Genomic DNA, 16,081 nt, shown 5'->3' on the forward strand with positions numbered 1-16,081 from the left:
TGAAGTGGACGAGGCCATGGAAAGACGAGGCCATGGAAAGACGAGACCTTAGAGATGGAGAATGGCAGAACAGAAAGGACTGAAGACGTTGGCTGAAAGAAGGAAGGCGGCGACAGCTGTAAAAATCCTTGTATAGATAGATAGATAGATAGGAAACTTCATTGGAAGTTCTTCCTTCATGACCATTATGTAATAGAATATGACTTATTGTTACAATGGAAGGAATATATTATTAAAATAAATGAAGTTAAAAAAAGTATACGCCTAAAATATTTCGACGTGCCGTCGTTTGTATACTTTATTGTTACTATTGTTTTATTAATTACTATAATGTTTCAAATCCTCTGGGCGTCCCTTGACGGCCATAATATTTTTTTTGTTTCTACTTGCACCACTTTTTCTATACTTATAGTGTTAACTACCAGTTCATTGTCTTGGTCCCGTTAATATAGGTATTGATTTTGATTCTTGGAATAGTTACATATAGTAATTTTTATACTCTACTTTTTCGTTTTTTTTTTCAAATTGGCTATATAATATATGAATTGTTTATAATATAACAAACTGCAATAAATATCTCATTGCTAAAAATAAATATTATCTGGATTATATTTTTAACAAAAATTACGAAATTGACAATTTTTTTAAGATGTAGTTAGTAGTTATATCAAAACCAAGAATAGTTACCATGTATGGTTATTTATTTAAAAAATACTGTAATTCATAACAATAACGTTCTGGTATACATTTCTTTCCAATTTTTTATTTTTAAATACTTTATAATATTTAACAACTATTGAAATTATTCTAAAGTGGACTAATTAAAATTAAGTGCCCATTACAGCATCTACACTAAATTCTTAAAATTCAATATTGTGAAAAATTTAATTGTGCTTCATGTAATAAGAAAATTGTCATTTTTCTTTACCAAAAAATTTAAGTACAAAATTAAAAATCTTACATTCAGTACAACAAAATAAATTTTTATTCGTTTCTCATGAAATATTGAAATAAAATATCTATACTTAAAAATAAAAATAAGGAAAAGAAAATTACAAAAATAACAACGGTTCTTAAAAAATAACATAATTAGTGATTTGATAACTACTTTATGTACTATAATAAGAATTCTTCAACTGTTTGGACAAATGGCAGGAGAATCCGATTCCGATGAGCTAAAACACATTTAATTATTGCTTAGTACTGATTGATGTGGTATAAATAAATATGATAAAGTATGTTCATACTATAAATATTGTTCTGAAGTTATTTTCTTGTGGCATATTAATGCAATTTACTATTTTTATTGGGAATAAGCCACAATTTTACTTTAAAATAAGTTTATTTCAAACCAATCAAGTTAGTAAAAAATAAACCTTTTTTCGTCACAACTGTATAGACGGGTTTGATAATTGAAATGTGTAGTATGAGATATTACAAAAATACTCTCATCTAGGGATTTATCAATTTTTTAGTGGAAATATTTTTAAATAAACAATCGAATTCCGAGCTTGTACTTAAGCGAGTAAAAAGTGTTTTCTTTATAAACCGTAGTGCTATCGATAAAATATAGTAATAGTTATTGTTAAAAACGTGGACAATTTAACGTATGTATTAAAATATTTATTTAAATTTTTTGGTGTAAATAACAATTTAGTACATCAAATAAATCAGCGAAAAACTATAACCTGCCCACTAGTGGCGTGGAGATTTATAATGGAGTTGTGGTTAAAAATTAATTTAATGGTAGTTAAAATCAAAGAATATTAGTGGTAACATTTGTCTGCTTTGACAAGGGCGGCAAAACATTGAAAAGATCTCCAATAGTTCTTAATTCTAAACGATGTCTCAAAATAAAGTTAATAATAATTCAAGCCAACCTCCCTCATATGTTTCTGTAGTGAAACTGATTCCTAAGTCATCTTTTTCAAACAAGAATCAAGCTATAGGTAGTGATGTATGCTACTGAAAATCTTAAGCTATTTGACTATGTGATGTGAAGGCATTAGGTGAAGCTATTGGTCCTATATATATATATATATATATATATATATATATATATATATATATATATATATATATATATATATATAACTCAAATTTGGGAATGCCAAAAGTCCTTTTTTAAAAAGAATTTATTAGAGCTAAAACGACTAATTACAATAAAATCAGATTCTAAACTGCATAAAATATTAGTTAAAATAAAACATTATACATTTGCAATTATACAATTCACAATATTACGAAACATAGCGTCAGCACTCCTAAGTTCAATGTCTTTGACAATGTCAGCACTCCTGAGTCCATGGCCTGAATAAACCCATAGGCGTCGCTCTATAACTCCTCTTCCCCTAGATTGAAGCTCCTTGTGGGAGGTGAATTTTCGAACTGGAATCGTCTGGGTCCTGTATGTTTGACATTCTTATGTCTTCTTTTCTTTTGGTTTCTTTTCTTGTTCTTATCGTTATTTTCTTATAGATAATGTAGATGATTATTACAACGATGGCAAGATATAATATGATCGTCCAAATGCTGGGAATGTGGTAATTTTCTCTTTGTTCCATGATGGGTGTGATTCTGTTTGTGGGATTTTTTTCAAATTTTAAATTCTTCAAAGTTATTTTCATAGGTCAAACGCTTAACTCTTTAAACTTTAATTTCGGCTCGGTGATTAATATTGGTTGTCCAAAGGTTCGATCTTGGAACAACAATTCTTGGTTTCTGAAAAGGATTGTACACTGTGTATTTTCGATCAGAAAGATGCCTGTCAGTGTTTTAATTTGAATTCCTTCAGAGCATTTGAAAGTTAATTTTTCCTCCATAGGAAATATTGCCAAAAACTGGTTCATCTCTGGTATGATTTCTATGTGATTGCCTTGGATGTCTACCTTAATATATTGACAATTACTGGAGTTTTCTTGTAAGATTATTTCCTTTTCGCATATGTGTTCTTGGTTATTTTGTAGACGGCTTGGACATTGGAAAATTTTACCGTGGGTGCAGATGTCGTTGAGAGGTATTATTGTATTTTTATTTTTTAGCAAATATCTTGTATTAGGTATTATTATTGCAAATTCTGACTCAATTTGTGTGGGTATAGGTAATAAATAGTAGAGATCAAAGATGTTCTCAAAATCGATAGGAATTGTTAGAAAATATTGAATTTGGTTTTCCTCTATTTTACAGGTGATTTCCAGAATGGATTCAAAATCTAAAATATTTTCGTGTTTTAATTCAAATGGTAATTGTGTTTTGTAAAATAAAGAGATTCTTTGTAACTCTCGAAATAGATCACTAGATTTGATAATACTAGGGTGTAAGGTTTTGAGCTTACAAAAAGTAATAGAATTTTCTACAGTCTCCATTACATCAAGTATGGAATTATATGTAATAATGAGTTCATTGAACATGTCTTTTAGATAAATAACGTTCTCAAATTTGGTTTGAAAATCGACAATGTCTTTTATTTCAAAAATCTTTGTTTTAAGGATTATTTCATTTGTTTGAATATCTTGAATAGTTTGATTGAAGTTATCTATGATTTGTTGACTAAGAGAATATTGATTAAGTATCTGATGTTCTAATTTTAGTTGATTAGTTTTCAAATGTTCTAGTATTAAATTTATCTTTTCGCCATCTTCGGCGTCTAAATTACCTGTGATTGCTTTTACTATTGAACCAAAGCCATTAATCAAGCCTCTTTTCCTTCTTGTTAAATTAATATGAATATTTAGACCGCTAAATTTTTCTTGTATGCTGTTTTTGATATATTGAATAATATTAACGTAGTTGTAAGTCTCTGATCTAAAGAATTCGCTGTTAGAAATGTTATTTTTAAGATACTCAAATTGCTTGTTCAGGTTGTCATATTCAGTTACAAGTGGTTTTAAATTATAAAAATGTACAAATGTATGACTAGATTTTTGGAGTTTTGCGGTTCCTAATTTTATAGGTAGAATGCCTAGGTTGTGGGTGATATCCTTTATTTCGGCTGTTGTATGTCCGATTGTGACGAACCTGGAAAAATATAAGGTTTCCGTTTAGGTCGTTTTACATTTGAAAGGTGAATGTTTTCGGTAGTATTTTTATGCCGCTTAATGAGTTTTGCTGTTTTCTTAAATTTATTAATGGATTTAATATTTTCTTTTTGATATTTATTTTTAGTTTTTCCTTTTATTTGTCTGTTTCGCACAAATACTTCGGTAGGAATTTCATTTGGTAATTCCTCGCGTGTTTCATTTGCTTTATTTATAACTTTTGCTTTGTTTTCTTGAAGTTTTTTGTTAATATTAGAATATAGTAATTTCATTTTATCCTTATGATTAGAAATATAATTATTAATTAATTGTTGCTCTAGGTCAATGTTAAATGGGGAGTTGATGTCTAAATGTCCCGTGACTAGTTCATGGGGTTTCATTTTTGTTACGGCGTGGATAGTACTGTTGTAAGCTAATAATGCATAGTTTACTTTTTGTTCTATTGGGTCGGATTTATACTCATTTTGATTGTTTAGTAACCTGATATGTTCTATAATAGTTGAATGAAATCTTTCAACTATACCATTTGATTCTGGATGCTGGGAGGAGATAAAGTGGATTTTTACCTTGTGTAATGCTAATAAGTCTTTAATGACTGAATTTTTTAGTTCTGTACCATTGTCTGAAATGATTTGTTCTGGAATACTATGATGTGTAAAGAATCTAATCAAAGCGTTTGCTACTTCGATACCTTGAGCAGAATTAAGTTTATAAAGTTGGGCATATTTAGAGAAAGAATCGACTATCGTTAGAAATTTGGTATTTTCAAGAGTTATGGAATCTAAATGTAAAATCTGAAATGGATTAATTGCTGTAGGAGTAATGCTAAATATTGGCTTTATGGGATTCCTATCATATTTTGTTAATTGGCATATTTCGCATTCATTAATATAAGTTTGTATAGAAGCTCGTTGATTGGGCCAATAATATAATGATTTAATTCGGTTATCCGTTTCATCTAAACCTCTATGATTCTGCTTGCCTTCATGATAGTTTTGAATTATTTCTTTAATTTCGTTTATAGGAACATCGATAAGTTTCTTAGTGCAATTAATAAATGATATTTGAGAATTTTTAAAATATTTTTGGATAACAACGCTAAATTTCTCATATACTGGGTCTTCAAAATAAAGGTGATATTTTATTTTGGGTATGGTATATTCTTTAATAAAATCAATAACATCACGCTCAAAATTGTTTTTTGAGAACTGGACAAGAATTCTTTGTCTTTTATCAAATAATTTGATTATAGTGGGACTAGCAGGATTAAAATTAACTTCAGAGATAAAAATTTGGTTAATTCCCGTGTTTACAGGGTTTTCGGAAATAGGAATTCCGGGGGTAGGATTTTCTACATTGGTGTGTATCGTCTCACCGTCATCAGAATTTTCTTCTTGTCTATTATCTTCATCTATTTCAACAATCAGCGATTCTGTATCTGGTTCATTATTAAGATCTTGTTGAGCTTGTTCATTAAGTGTTTCCATATACTCAAAAATATTTTTTGTGTTTTCCAAATTCTTTGTTTCATTGACGTTTAGCTCTATTCTGGATAATGTATCACAATTTGTATTTAAAGATCCTTTTTTATAAATGATTTCATAACCATATTCTTCTAGCTTCAAGCGCCATCTTACTAGTTTGGAGTTGGGATCTTTCAATGAAAATAACCACTGTTGTGGTTTATGATCAGTAATAATACTAAAGCGTCGTCCAAATAAATACGGGCGAAAATATTTGACAGCCCATACTATTGCCAGTAACTCTTTCTCAATTGTTGAGTAATTGATTTCTGAGTTGTTCAAAGTTCTGCTTGCATAAGCAATTGGCAAGTCGGATCCAATCTTTCCTTGACTAAGTACGGCTCCTAGCGCAAAATTACTAGCATCTGTAGTGAGATTGAAAGGACGGGAGAAGTCAGGATACTGTAATATGGGTTCATTTATGAGAAGTTGTTTACAAGTTTCAAAACATTGGATGTAATCTGAATCACTTACATTGATTTCAGCATTTTTCTTCAGACGAGTAGTTAGTGGTTTAGTAAGTTTAGAAAAATCTTTGATAAATTTTCTATAATATCCTAAAAGTCCTAAAAATCCTTTTAATTGTTTAGTATTTTTGGGTATTGGAAAATTTTTTATCGCTTTTATTTTGTCTGGGTTCGGCTTAACACCTTCTGGCGTTATGATGTGACCTAGATATGAGGTCCCTTAAGCTAGCGGGGACACATGAGCGGAATCCAATTTAACCTACGTAATACTTTTTCACCAATTTTTCACTAATTTATTACCACCCTAATAATTTTTCACCACCAAACCAACCTTAAGGGGAGCGATTCTGCTGGCTTAAGATTCAAGCTAGCAGAATTCAAAAAAGAAACTTTTTGTTAATGGCATATTTTTTCACCCTTTTTTCACTAATTTATTACCACCCTAATAATTTTTCACCACCAAACCAACCTTAAGGGGAGCGATTCTGCTGGCTTAAGATTCAAGCTAGCAGAATTCAAAAAAGAAACTTTTTGTTGATGGCATATTTTTTCACCCATTTTTCACTAATTTATTACCACCCTAATAATTTTTCACCACCAAACCAACCTTAAGGGGAGCGATTCTGCTGGCTTAAGGTTCAAGCTAGCAGAATTCAAAAAAAAAACTTTTTGTTGATGGCATATTTTTTCACCAATTTTTCACTAATTTATTACCACCCTAATAATTTTTCACCACCAAACCACCCTTAATGGGAGCGATTCTGCTGGCTTAAGGTTTAAGCTAGCAGAATTAAAAAAAAAAACTTTTTGTTGGTGGCATATTTTTTCACCCATTTTTCACTAATTTATTACCACCCTAATAATTTTTCACCACCAAACCAACCTTAAGGGGAGCGATTCTGCTGGCTTAAGATTCAAGCTAGCAGAATTCAAAAAAGAAACTTTTTGTTAATGGCATATTTTTTCACCCTTTTTTCACTAATTTATTACCACCCTAATAATTTTTCACCACCAAACCAACCTTAAGGGGAGCGATTCTGCTGGCTTAAGATTCAAGCTAGCAGAATTCAAAAAAGAAACTTTTTGTTGATGGCATATTTTTTCACCCATTTTTCACTAATTTATTACCACCCTAATAATTTTTCACCACCAAACCAACCTTAAGGGGAGCGATTCTGCTGGCTTAAGGTTCAAGCTAGCAGAATTCAAAAAAAAAACTTTTTGTTGATGGCATATTTTTTCACCAATTTTTCACTAATTTATTACCACCCTAATAATTTTTCACCACCAAACCACCCTTAATGGGAGCGATTCTGCTGGCTTAAGGTTTAAGCTAGCAGAATTAAAAAAAAAAACTTTTTGTTGGTGGCATATTTTTTCACCCATTTTTCACTAATTTATTACCACCCTAATAATTTTTCACCACCAAACCAACCTTAAGGGGAGCGATTCTGCTGGCTTAAGGTTCAAGCTAGCAGAATTCAAAAAAAAAACTTTTTGTTGATGGCATATTTTTTCACCAATTTTTCACTAATTTATTACCACCCTAATAATTTTTCACCACCAAACCACCCTTAATGGGAGCGATTCTGCTGGCTTAAGGTTTAAGCTAGCAGAATTCAAAAAAAAAACTTTTTGTTGATGGCATATTTTTTCACCAATTTTTCACTAATTTATTACCACCCTAATAATTTTTCACCACCAAACCACCCTTAATGGGAGCGATTCTGCTGGCTTAAGGTTTAAGCTAGCAGAATTAAAAAAAAAAACTTTTTGTTGGTGGCATATTTTTTCACCCATTTTTCACTAATTTATTACCACCCTAATAATTTTTCACCACCAAACCACCCTTAATGGGAGCGATTCTGCTGGCTTAAGGTTTAAGCTAGCAGAATTCAGAAAAAAAACTTTTTATTGATGGCATATTTTTTCACTAATTTTTCACTAATTTATTACCACCCTAATAATTTTTCACCACCAAACCACCCTTAATGGGAGCGATTCTGCTGGCTTAAGGTTTAAGCTAGCAGAATTCAAAAAAACAAACTTTTTGTTGATGGCATATTTTTTCACCCATTTTTCACTAATTTATTACCACCCTAATATTTTTTCACCATCAAACCACCCGTAAGGGGAGCGATTCTGCTGGCTTACGGTTCAAGCTAGTATAATTAAAAAATATATTTATGATATACCACAGTGTTCTGCTAGGTTTTTACGAATTTATTACAACTTTAGTAATTTTTCACCCCTTACTACCCCTTTAACAAAAATTAAATAAATATGTTTTTTCGAAAATACTTTAATACTTTTACACGGTGTGTGTGTGTGCGAGTGTGTGTGTGTGTGTGTGAAAAACACTTCTGTTGTAATAATTGGTATATTTAATTAAAAATTACTACTTACCTATTACTTATTAATTACTTACTAAAAGTACTACAAATTTCACTGAAGATGGACTGATAAGTCCGAAAACATTTTGAACTTAAACCCCTTAGGATTTTTAAAATTTAATTTAATATACCAATCACAACAGTATTTTACTTCAATGTTCGAGTTTTTTAACTATATGGGACTAACTATATCCATAATCCAATGGGACCGAATGTTATTCCTGAAGATCGGTTTTATAGAATAAGAACAGTTATAGACTTTTTAATAATAAAATGACTGCTCTGCGTTATCCAGCAAAAGAAATATCGCTAGATGAATCGATGGTACCGTGGAAAGTTAGACTTAGTTTTAAACAATATACTAAACAAAAGACATAAAAGACGATATCAAGGTTAGAATTAATTCGTAAATTAATTTATAAAAAAGCAAAGAAAGACGGAATATCGCACGCGAACATTTACCTATAAATAATTGCTAATAAATCGGACAAACGCGAAACGAAAACGAAAAGATGCAGAGTATGTCCTATCCTAAAAATAAGAAAAACCCCAATTTATGAGTGTGTGGATTGTGCCGAGAAACCAGATCTCTCCGTGGGCGATTCTTTCAAACATTTCCATAAACAAAATAAATAAGTTAATATTTTTTTGTAATAATCTTTAATTTTTCCCTATATTCAACTGACAATGAATGAAAAATCGACAAAGAATTAAAATACAAATATCTTTAAATTTTTAAAATGCTGCCAATATAAATTTATTTTACTACGCAAATAATCTATATCAGCTGTTCTGACCAACCGATAATTTCGGTCTCATTTGAATATACTGTTGTGAATTTATTAATTGTTAAGTCTTTAATTTATAATGTCTTGTTCTTATCTTAATTCATTAAAAAGCACAATAACTGATATTTATTTATTTATCACTACATATACAATAATTTATTAGTAGGCGAGCGTAACAACAATATCGCGAGCGCGAATCTTCTTTATTAACTGTCCCTCCATAACCAAAATTCCTCTATAAATATAAAGTCCTGTTATTCGAGAATGAAAACAGTTGTTTCTCGAAACACATCGAACATAGACCGCTGTTTTGCTGAAAGGCCTTCTAGACAGAGCGGCGAATTGTTCTCAGAACCGGTATGGTTAAATCGGCTTGTCTCCAGAAGGTTCGAATTGTTGTTTTTATCACAAAGGGGGACCCATCGTGTGTCAGGTAGGCATTACCTAAAAAATACGTGAATGAATGAAAATATTAGTAATAAATATATTTACGGTTTTGGGTCAGAATTTATCGTAACAATACCTACCTACTAAATTCTTTATGTTATACACCTAATCTTAAAATTATGTTTTGACCAATCGTTAATACTCTTCTTATTTAAATAATCTTAAAATATTAAATACCTAAATTATTTTTCAAATTTTCATCTACCTAATGAATACAAATCTTTTAACAATAGGTGCGCACGGTCCCGACGACCCTCCTTTACAATCAGATAAATAATGTAATAGACGTAATAAAATTATTTCAATTTGAATATTTCTTACCTGGTAATTTATTCTGTGAAATATAAAAATTCCATTGTATTTACTAAAACTCAACTTGATTTCAGTTATTTTATATTCATAAAAGGGACTAACGATTCGATTTCGCTTAGCCATGTAATACAACTCGAATCAGAGTCAATTTTTTAAAACAGGTAAAATTTATAGTTTTTGGAATAAAGTGTTTTCATATTTTTAATATTTAAACATTGAAAAAATAAATATTAGTTAGTATAGAATAACATTTGAATATGTTTTTCAATTAGGGTAGTTGAGAAAAACATGACTAGGCTGGTAAAAATATAGTAAAATTCTAGCAGAGCACTCTTGTGTTTTCAAAAAGATATTTTATTCACCTAGCGTCAATGTGTATCTTGTTGAATGTTTCCCATTAACTGAGGCTTAGGGGGTCAAAAATTATAAGGGTGGATCAAATTTAGTAAAAACCAGGCAAGCAATTTATATTTTCAGTTACAAGTAGAATACAGTAAAATTATAAAAATAGATTTTTTATCACCTTAAATTTTAACGTAGTAGAATTATTGACTCCTCATAGAGGGTAGTTGAAGGGTGAAAAATTACTAGGATGGTAATGTCTTAGTACAAATCTAGCATAATACTGTAGTATCTCATATTTCCGAAAAGATTTGCTTTGCATTCAACCAGCGTAAATGTGTAGATGGTGGAATTGGTGAAGTTGGTTAATGTTTAGTAAAAACTAACCAGAGAGTTTCTTATTTTATTTATAAATAGTATTTAGTAAAATTATAAAACAAAACTTTTTCACCTTTAATTTAAACGTAGCAGAACTATTGACTTCCACTAAGGGTTAGTCGAGGGATAAAAAATTACTAAGTTGGTAATAAATTCATAAAAACTTAGCAAAACACTGTGGTATATCATAAATAATTTTTTTTAATTACGCTGGCTCGAATATTAAGCTAGCAGGAATGTTTCCAAATAACATTGGTTTAGAGATGGAAACTTGTCAGGGTAAAAATACTTTTTTATGTCAGTTATAAGTAGAGGATAGTGAAATTGTAAAAAAAGATTTTTTCCACGTTCAATTTTAACCTAACAGAATTATTGACTTATCACAAGGGGTAGTTTCGGTGTGAAAAATTACTAGGGTGGTAATAAATTAGTAAAAACTTAGCAGAATACTGAGGTATTTCAAAAATACGTTTTTTTCTTATTTTGCTGGTTCAAATATTCAGCTAGTAGGAAAGTTTTCGAATAGGTTTATGGGAGCAAAATTATCAGGATGGTCAAAGTTTAGTATAAACTTAACAAAACACTTTTTTATTTCAGTTATAAGTAGTGGACAGTAAATTTGAAAAAAAAATTTCTCCTTAAATTTTAATCTAACACAATTATTGACTTTTCACAAGCGGTAGTTAAAGGGTGAAAAATTACTAGGATGGTAATAAATTCGTAAAAACCTAGCAAAACACTGTGGTATATTATAAATATGTTTTTTTAATTCTGCTAGCTTGAACCGCAAGCCAGCAGAATGGCTCCCCTTAAGGGTGGTTTAATGGTGAAAAAATATTAGGGTGGTAATAAATTAGTGAAAAATGGGTGAAAAAATATGCCATCAACAAAAAGTTTTTTTTTTGAATTCTGCCATCTTGAACCTTAAGCCAGAAGAACCGCTCCCATTAAGGGTGGTTTGGTGGTGAAAAATTATTAGGGTGGTAATAAATTAGTGAAAAATGGGTGAAAAAATATGCCATCAACAAAAAGTTTTTTTTTGAATTCTGCTAGCTTAAACCTTAAGCCAGCAGAATCGCTCCCATTAAGGGTGGTTTGGTGGTGAAAAATTATTAGGGTGGTAATAAATTAGTGAAAAATTGGTGAAAAAATATGCCATCAACAAAAAGTTTTTTTTTAAATTCTGCTAGCTTGAACCTTAAGCCAGCAGAATCGCTCCCCTTAAGGTTGGTTTGGTGGTGAAAAATTATTAGGGTGGTAATAAATTAGTGAAAAATTGGTGAAAAAATATGCCATCAACAAAAAGATTTTTTATTTTATTATTCTGCTAGCTTGAACCTTAAGCCAGCTGAATCGCTCCCATTAAGGGTGGTTTGGTGGTGAAAAATTATTAGGGTGGTAATAAATTAGTGAAAAAAGGGTGAAAAAATATGCCATTAACAAAAAGTTTCTTTTTTGAATTCTGCTAGCTTGAATCTTAAGCCAGCAGAATCGCTCCCCTTAAGGTTGGTTTGGTGGTGAAAAATTATTAGGGTGGTAATAAATTAGTGAAAAATGGGTGAAAAAATATTACGTAGGTTAAATTGGATTCCGCTCATGTGTCCCCGCTAGCTTAAGGGTCCTCTAGATATGCTACTTCTTTTTTTAAAAACTCAGATTTATCTATTTGAATTTTGAAATTTGATTCTCTTAATCTTTGAAACACTTCTTTTAAATTAACTAGATGCTCCTGTAGACTTGTACTAAATATAATTATATCGTCAAGATAAACCAAACATTTTTCATTTTGTATACCTCTCAGGATATTATCCATAACCCGTTGGAATGTCGCTGGGCGTTACGGAGTCCGAAAGGCATTCGCAAAAATTCGTAGTGACCATTTTCTGTATTGAATGCAGTTTTTTGAATGTCGCGTTCATCCATCTCGATTTGATGAAACCCTGAAGCGAGGTCGAGTGTCGTAAAGTATTGACACCGTCCAAGTTTATCCAATAGGTCACTAATGTTAGGTAAAGGGTATCTATCACCAAGTGTGATAGCATTAAGACGTCGATAATCTATCACGACTCTAAACTTAGGTTTCTTGGAGGCGTCCATTTTTTTTGGGACCACCCATATAGGAGAGGACCAAGGGGAATCCGAAGGTCTAATAATATCTTGATCCAGCAGGTTCTGGATTTGATTTTGCACTTCCTTCCTATAAATTTCTGGATATCTATAGGATTTTGAATATACTGGTATATCGTTTGTTGTTTTTATTGTATGTTTAATTTTATTAGTAAAAGTTAATTGATTACCTTCGACATGAAAGATATCGGAATATTCTTTTATTAACTTTAATATTGAATTTCTTTCCTCAAAATTCATATGATCTGTTCGAACTTTAGAAATATCGAATTTGAATTCTTCAGCATTTATGGAATTAAAATTTGGATTTAAAAATTGTTCGTATTCAGCGAACTTTTCCACCATGATTGGGGAAGTTACATCCAATTTAAAATAAGATTCAGAAGAATTCAAAATCGTGCAAATAGCCTTATTGTTTTCTACCGTCGTAAGGCATTCCGGAATTTCTAATTTACCGATTTGTGTATATGGTATAATTACATCGCCATTTTTTATATTTTCAATATTTAAACTGATAACTTGCTCGGTTCGTGGCGGCACTACTCTACAATTCGTGTTGCCACTATTCCCGGCTTTATAATAATTCAATTTTATCTTACTGTGCGAGGTAATTAAAACGTTATTGGCCAAATCAATTTTTGCATTTAATTTTTTTAAATTATCGAGGCCTAATAAGCAGTGAAAATAGTCATGGAATTTAAAAACGCAATAACTTAAATTAAATTTATTTTTAGTATTAAAAATTTTCGATAAGGGAATTTCAGTACAGTAATTTTCCTGTTTTGCTCCAAGTGCTGTTGAAATTTGAAAGGGTTTACGAAAAATTGAATTTTTAAAATATTTTTCAGCGACTTCTGGGGTTACAAACGATTTTGTGCTCCCAGTGTCTATTAGTACTTTAAGATTATGCTCAGGAAATACAATGTACGGCAATTCACTTTCGTTATTTATCAGATTTAAAAGTTCAACTTGAGTAATTATGGATTTTCCGAGGCTTTGTTCTCTAAAAAATGATTCTCATTAGTTAATTCAACTTCTTCGGTATCGCCAATATTATGTAGCTCCTCAGCTATGATATTTTGTGGTTGACTTGAAAATGTATTATTAAAGCGTCTTTGATTTCCAAAATTTGTTGGTCTAAAAGTATTTTGACTAGTGGTACTCATTGGAGTTGGGGCTTGAAATCTTTGATTTGGATTTGATTTAAAGACATTACTACTTCTGTTATTTGTAAAAATATTAGTTCCTCTGTTATTATTTGAAAAAGAGGTTGATGCTAATGGTTGTCTTAATTTTTAGTATTAAAAATTTTCGATAAGGGAATTTCAGTACAGTAATTTTCCTGTTTTGCTCCAAGTGCTGTTGAAATTTGAAAGGGTTTACGAAAAATTGAATTTTTAAAATATTTTTCAGCGACTTCTGGGGTTACAAACGATTTTGTGCTCCCAGTGTCTATTAGTACTTTAAGATTATGCTCAGGAAATACAATGTACGGCAATTCACTTTCGTTATTTATCAGATTTAAAAGTTCAACTTGAGTAATTATGGATTTTCCGAGGCTTTGTTCTCTAAAAAATGATTCTCATTAGTTAATTCAACTTCTTCGGTATCGCCAATATTATGTAGCTCCTCAGCTATGATATTTTGTGGTTGACTTGAAAATGTATTATTAAAGCGTCTTTGATTTCCAAAATTTGTTGGTCTAAAAGTATTTTGACTAGTGGTACTCATTGGAGTTGGGGCTTGAAATCTTTGATTTGGATTTGATTTAAAGACATTACTACTTCTGTTATTTGTAAAAATATTAGTTCCTCTGTTATTATTTGAAAAAGAGGTTGATGCTAATGGTTGTCTTGTTTATTGAAATTGCGTGGAGTTTGTTATAGGTGGGGCTTGAATTCTTTGTCGAGGTTCATTGAATGTAAAGGATCTGTTCGTTTGAGGAAATTTTTGTTGAAAGTTAAGATTTGGTCTTGGATTACGATTATTTTGAAAATTTGGCTTTGTTTGCCTAGATTGTGAAGAATTATTTTCATTTAAATAAATTTGAAAATCGTTAGTTAAAATACTTAGTGCAGAATTTAAATCTTTAGGGTTTTTAGTTCGCATGAAGGTGCCAAGTGGTTCTTTTAGACCACGTAATAATACTCGTAGGGCTAAATTTCTAAAATAGTTTGATAAAATTAATAATTCTTGATCATTAGAACGTATAGTAATTAAAGATATTTGTAAATTCAAAAGATGTTGGACTTTATTGAAGAATTCAAAGGGAGTTTCATTATTTTGCTTTAATTCTGACATTTCTATACTAAGAGTATAAATATCTCTTTTATCAGCGTATGTATTTAGCAAGGCATCTTTAAGATCTTGCCATGTCCTAACTACACATGCTGAAATGTTAATAGCAGCTTCACCTTTTACTTTTGCTAATATGCTAGACATAAGGTATTCATTCTGAAAATCATCTGAATCAACTGTATTATAAAATTTATTAATCAATTTTTCACATATTTCCACGAATCTAGGAAGTAATGTATTTTCTCCGTGGAAATCTGGAATCATGTCAAGATATTCCTTTTTTAATTGTGGGATTGCCATTTTTCTTTTATTTTTTGAGTAAAAATTTAAATTAAAAGTACGATTATTTATTAAGGAGGAATAAGAACAAAAATTATCTTTAATAGGGAGTTTTGAGTCAGAATCTGAGTCTGATGAATCAGAATTTATTAGAATTTTAGGCTCTCTATACGACATAAGCACTTACCAGAGAAGAATTGTCCACTCCATGTAAGCTGGTTCACTCAGAAGGTTTGACTAGGCAGGTATCTTCGATATTCACTCGAAAAGTCCACTTAACACGATTCCTGTTATAAAGGGCTACTCAATCCACCCACAGGAATATAACACTTCCGAATTAAGGTCAATAAATCGTTGAAACGAACCGAATTTATATTCGCTAAACCCGTTTGACCTAGCTACTGACTGCGCCACTCAAATTTGGGAATGCCAAAAGTCCTTTTTTAAAAAGAATTTATTAGAGCTAAAACGACTAATTACAATAAAATCAGATTCTAAACTGCATAAAATATTAGTTAAAATAAAACATTATACATTTGCAATTATACAATTCACAATATTACGAAACAGCGTCAGCACTCCTAAGTTCAATGTCTTTGACAATGTCAGCACTCCTGAGTCCATGGCCTGAATAAACCCATAGGCGTCGCTCTATAACTTATAATAGCAATAATAGCAATATATATATAT

General features: G+C 30.7%; 1 protein-coding gene across 3 annotated transcripts in view; it reads right to left on the reverse strand.

Annotated features, from left to right (window-relative positions):
- Positions 1-683: 683 nt before the first annotated feature.
- The window catches only part of LOC140434685 (CD63 antigen-like), a 194,036-nt gene continuing 178,638 nt past the window's right edge, over positions 684-16,081 (reverse strand). For all 3 annotated transcript variants that reach the window (XM_072523122.1, XM_072523121.1, XM_072523120.1), the window contains one exon: positions 684-1,175. In XM_072523122.1, coding sequence (XP_072379223.1) covers positions 1,110-1,175 — 66 coding nt within the window. In that variant the 3' untranslated portion in view covers positions 684-1,109. The remainder of the gene's footprint in view (positions 1,176-16,081) is intronic.

Source organism: Diabrotica undecimpunctata, chromosome 2 (genome assembly GCF_040954645.1).
Source record: "Diabrotica undecimpunctata isolate CICGRU chromosome 2, icDiaUnde3, whole genome shotgun sequence".
Taxonomy (NCBI): domain Eukaryota; kingdom Metazoa; phylum Arthropoda; class Insecta; order Coleoptera; family Chrysomelidae; genus Diabrotica; species Diabrotica undecimpunctata.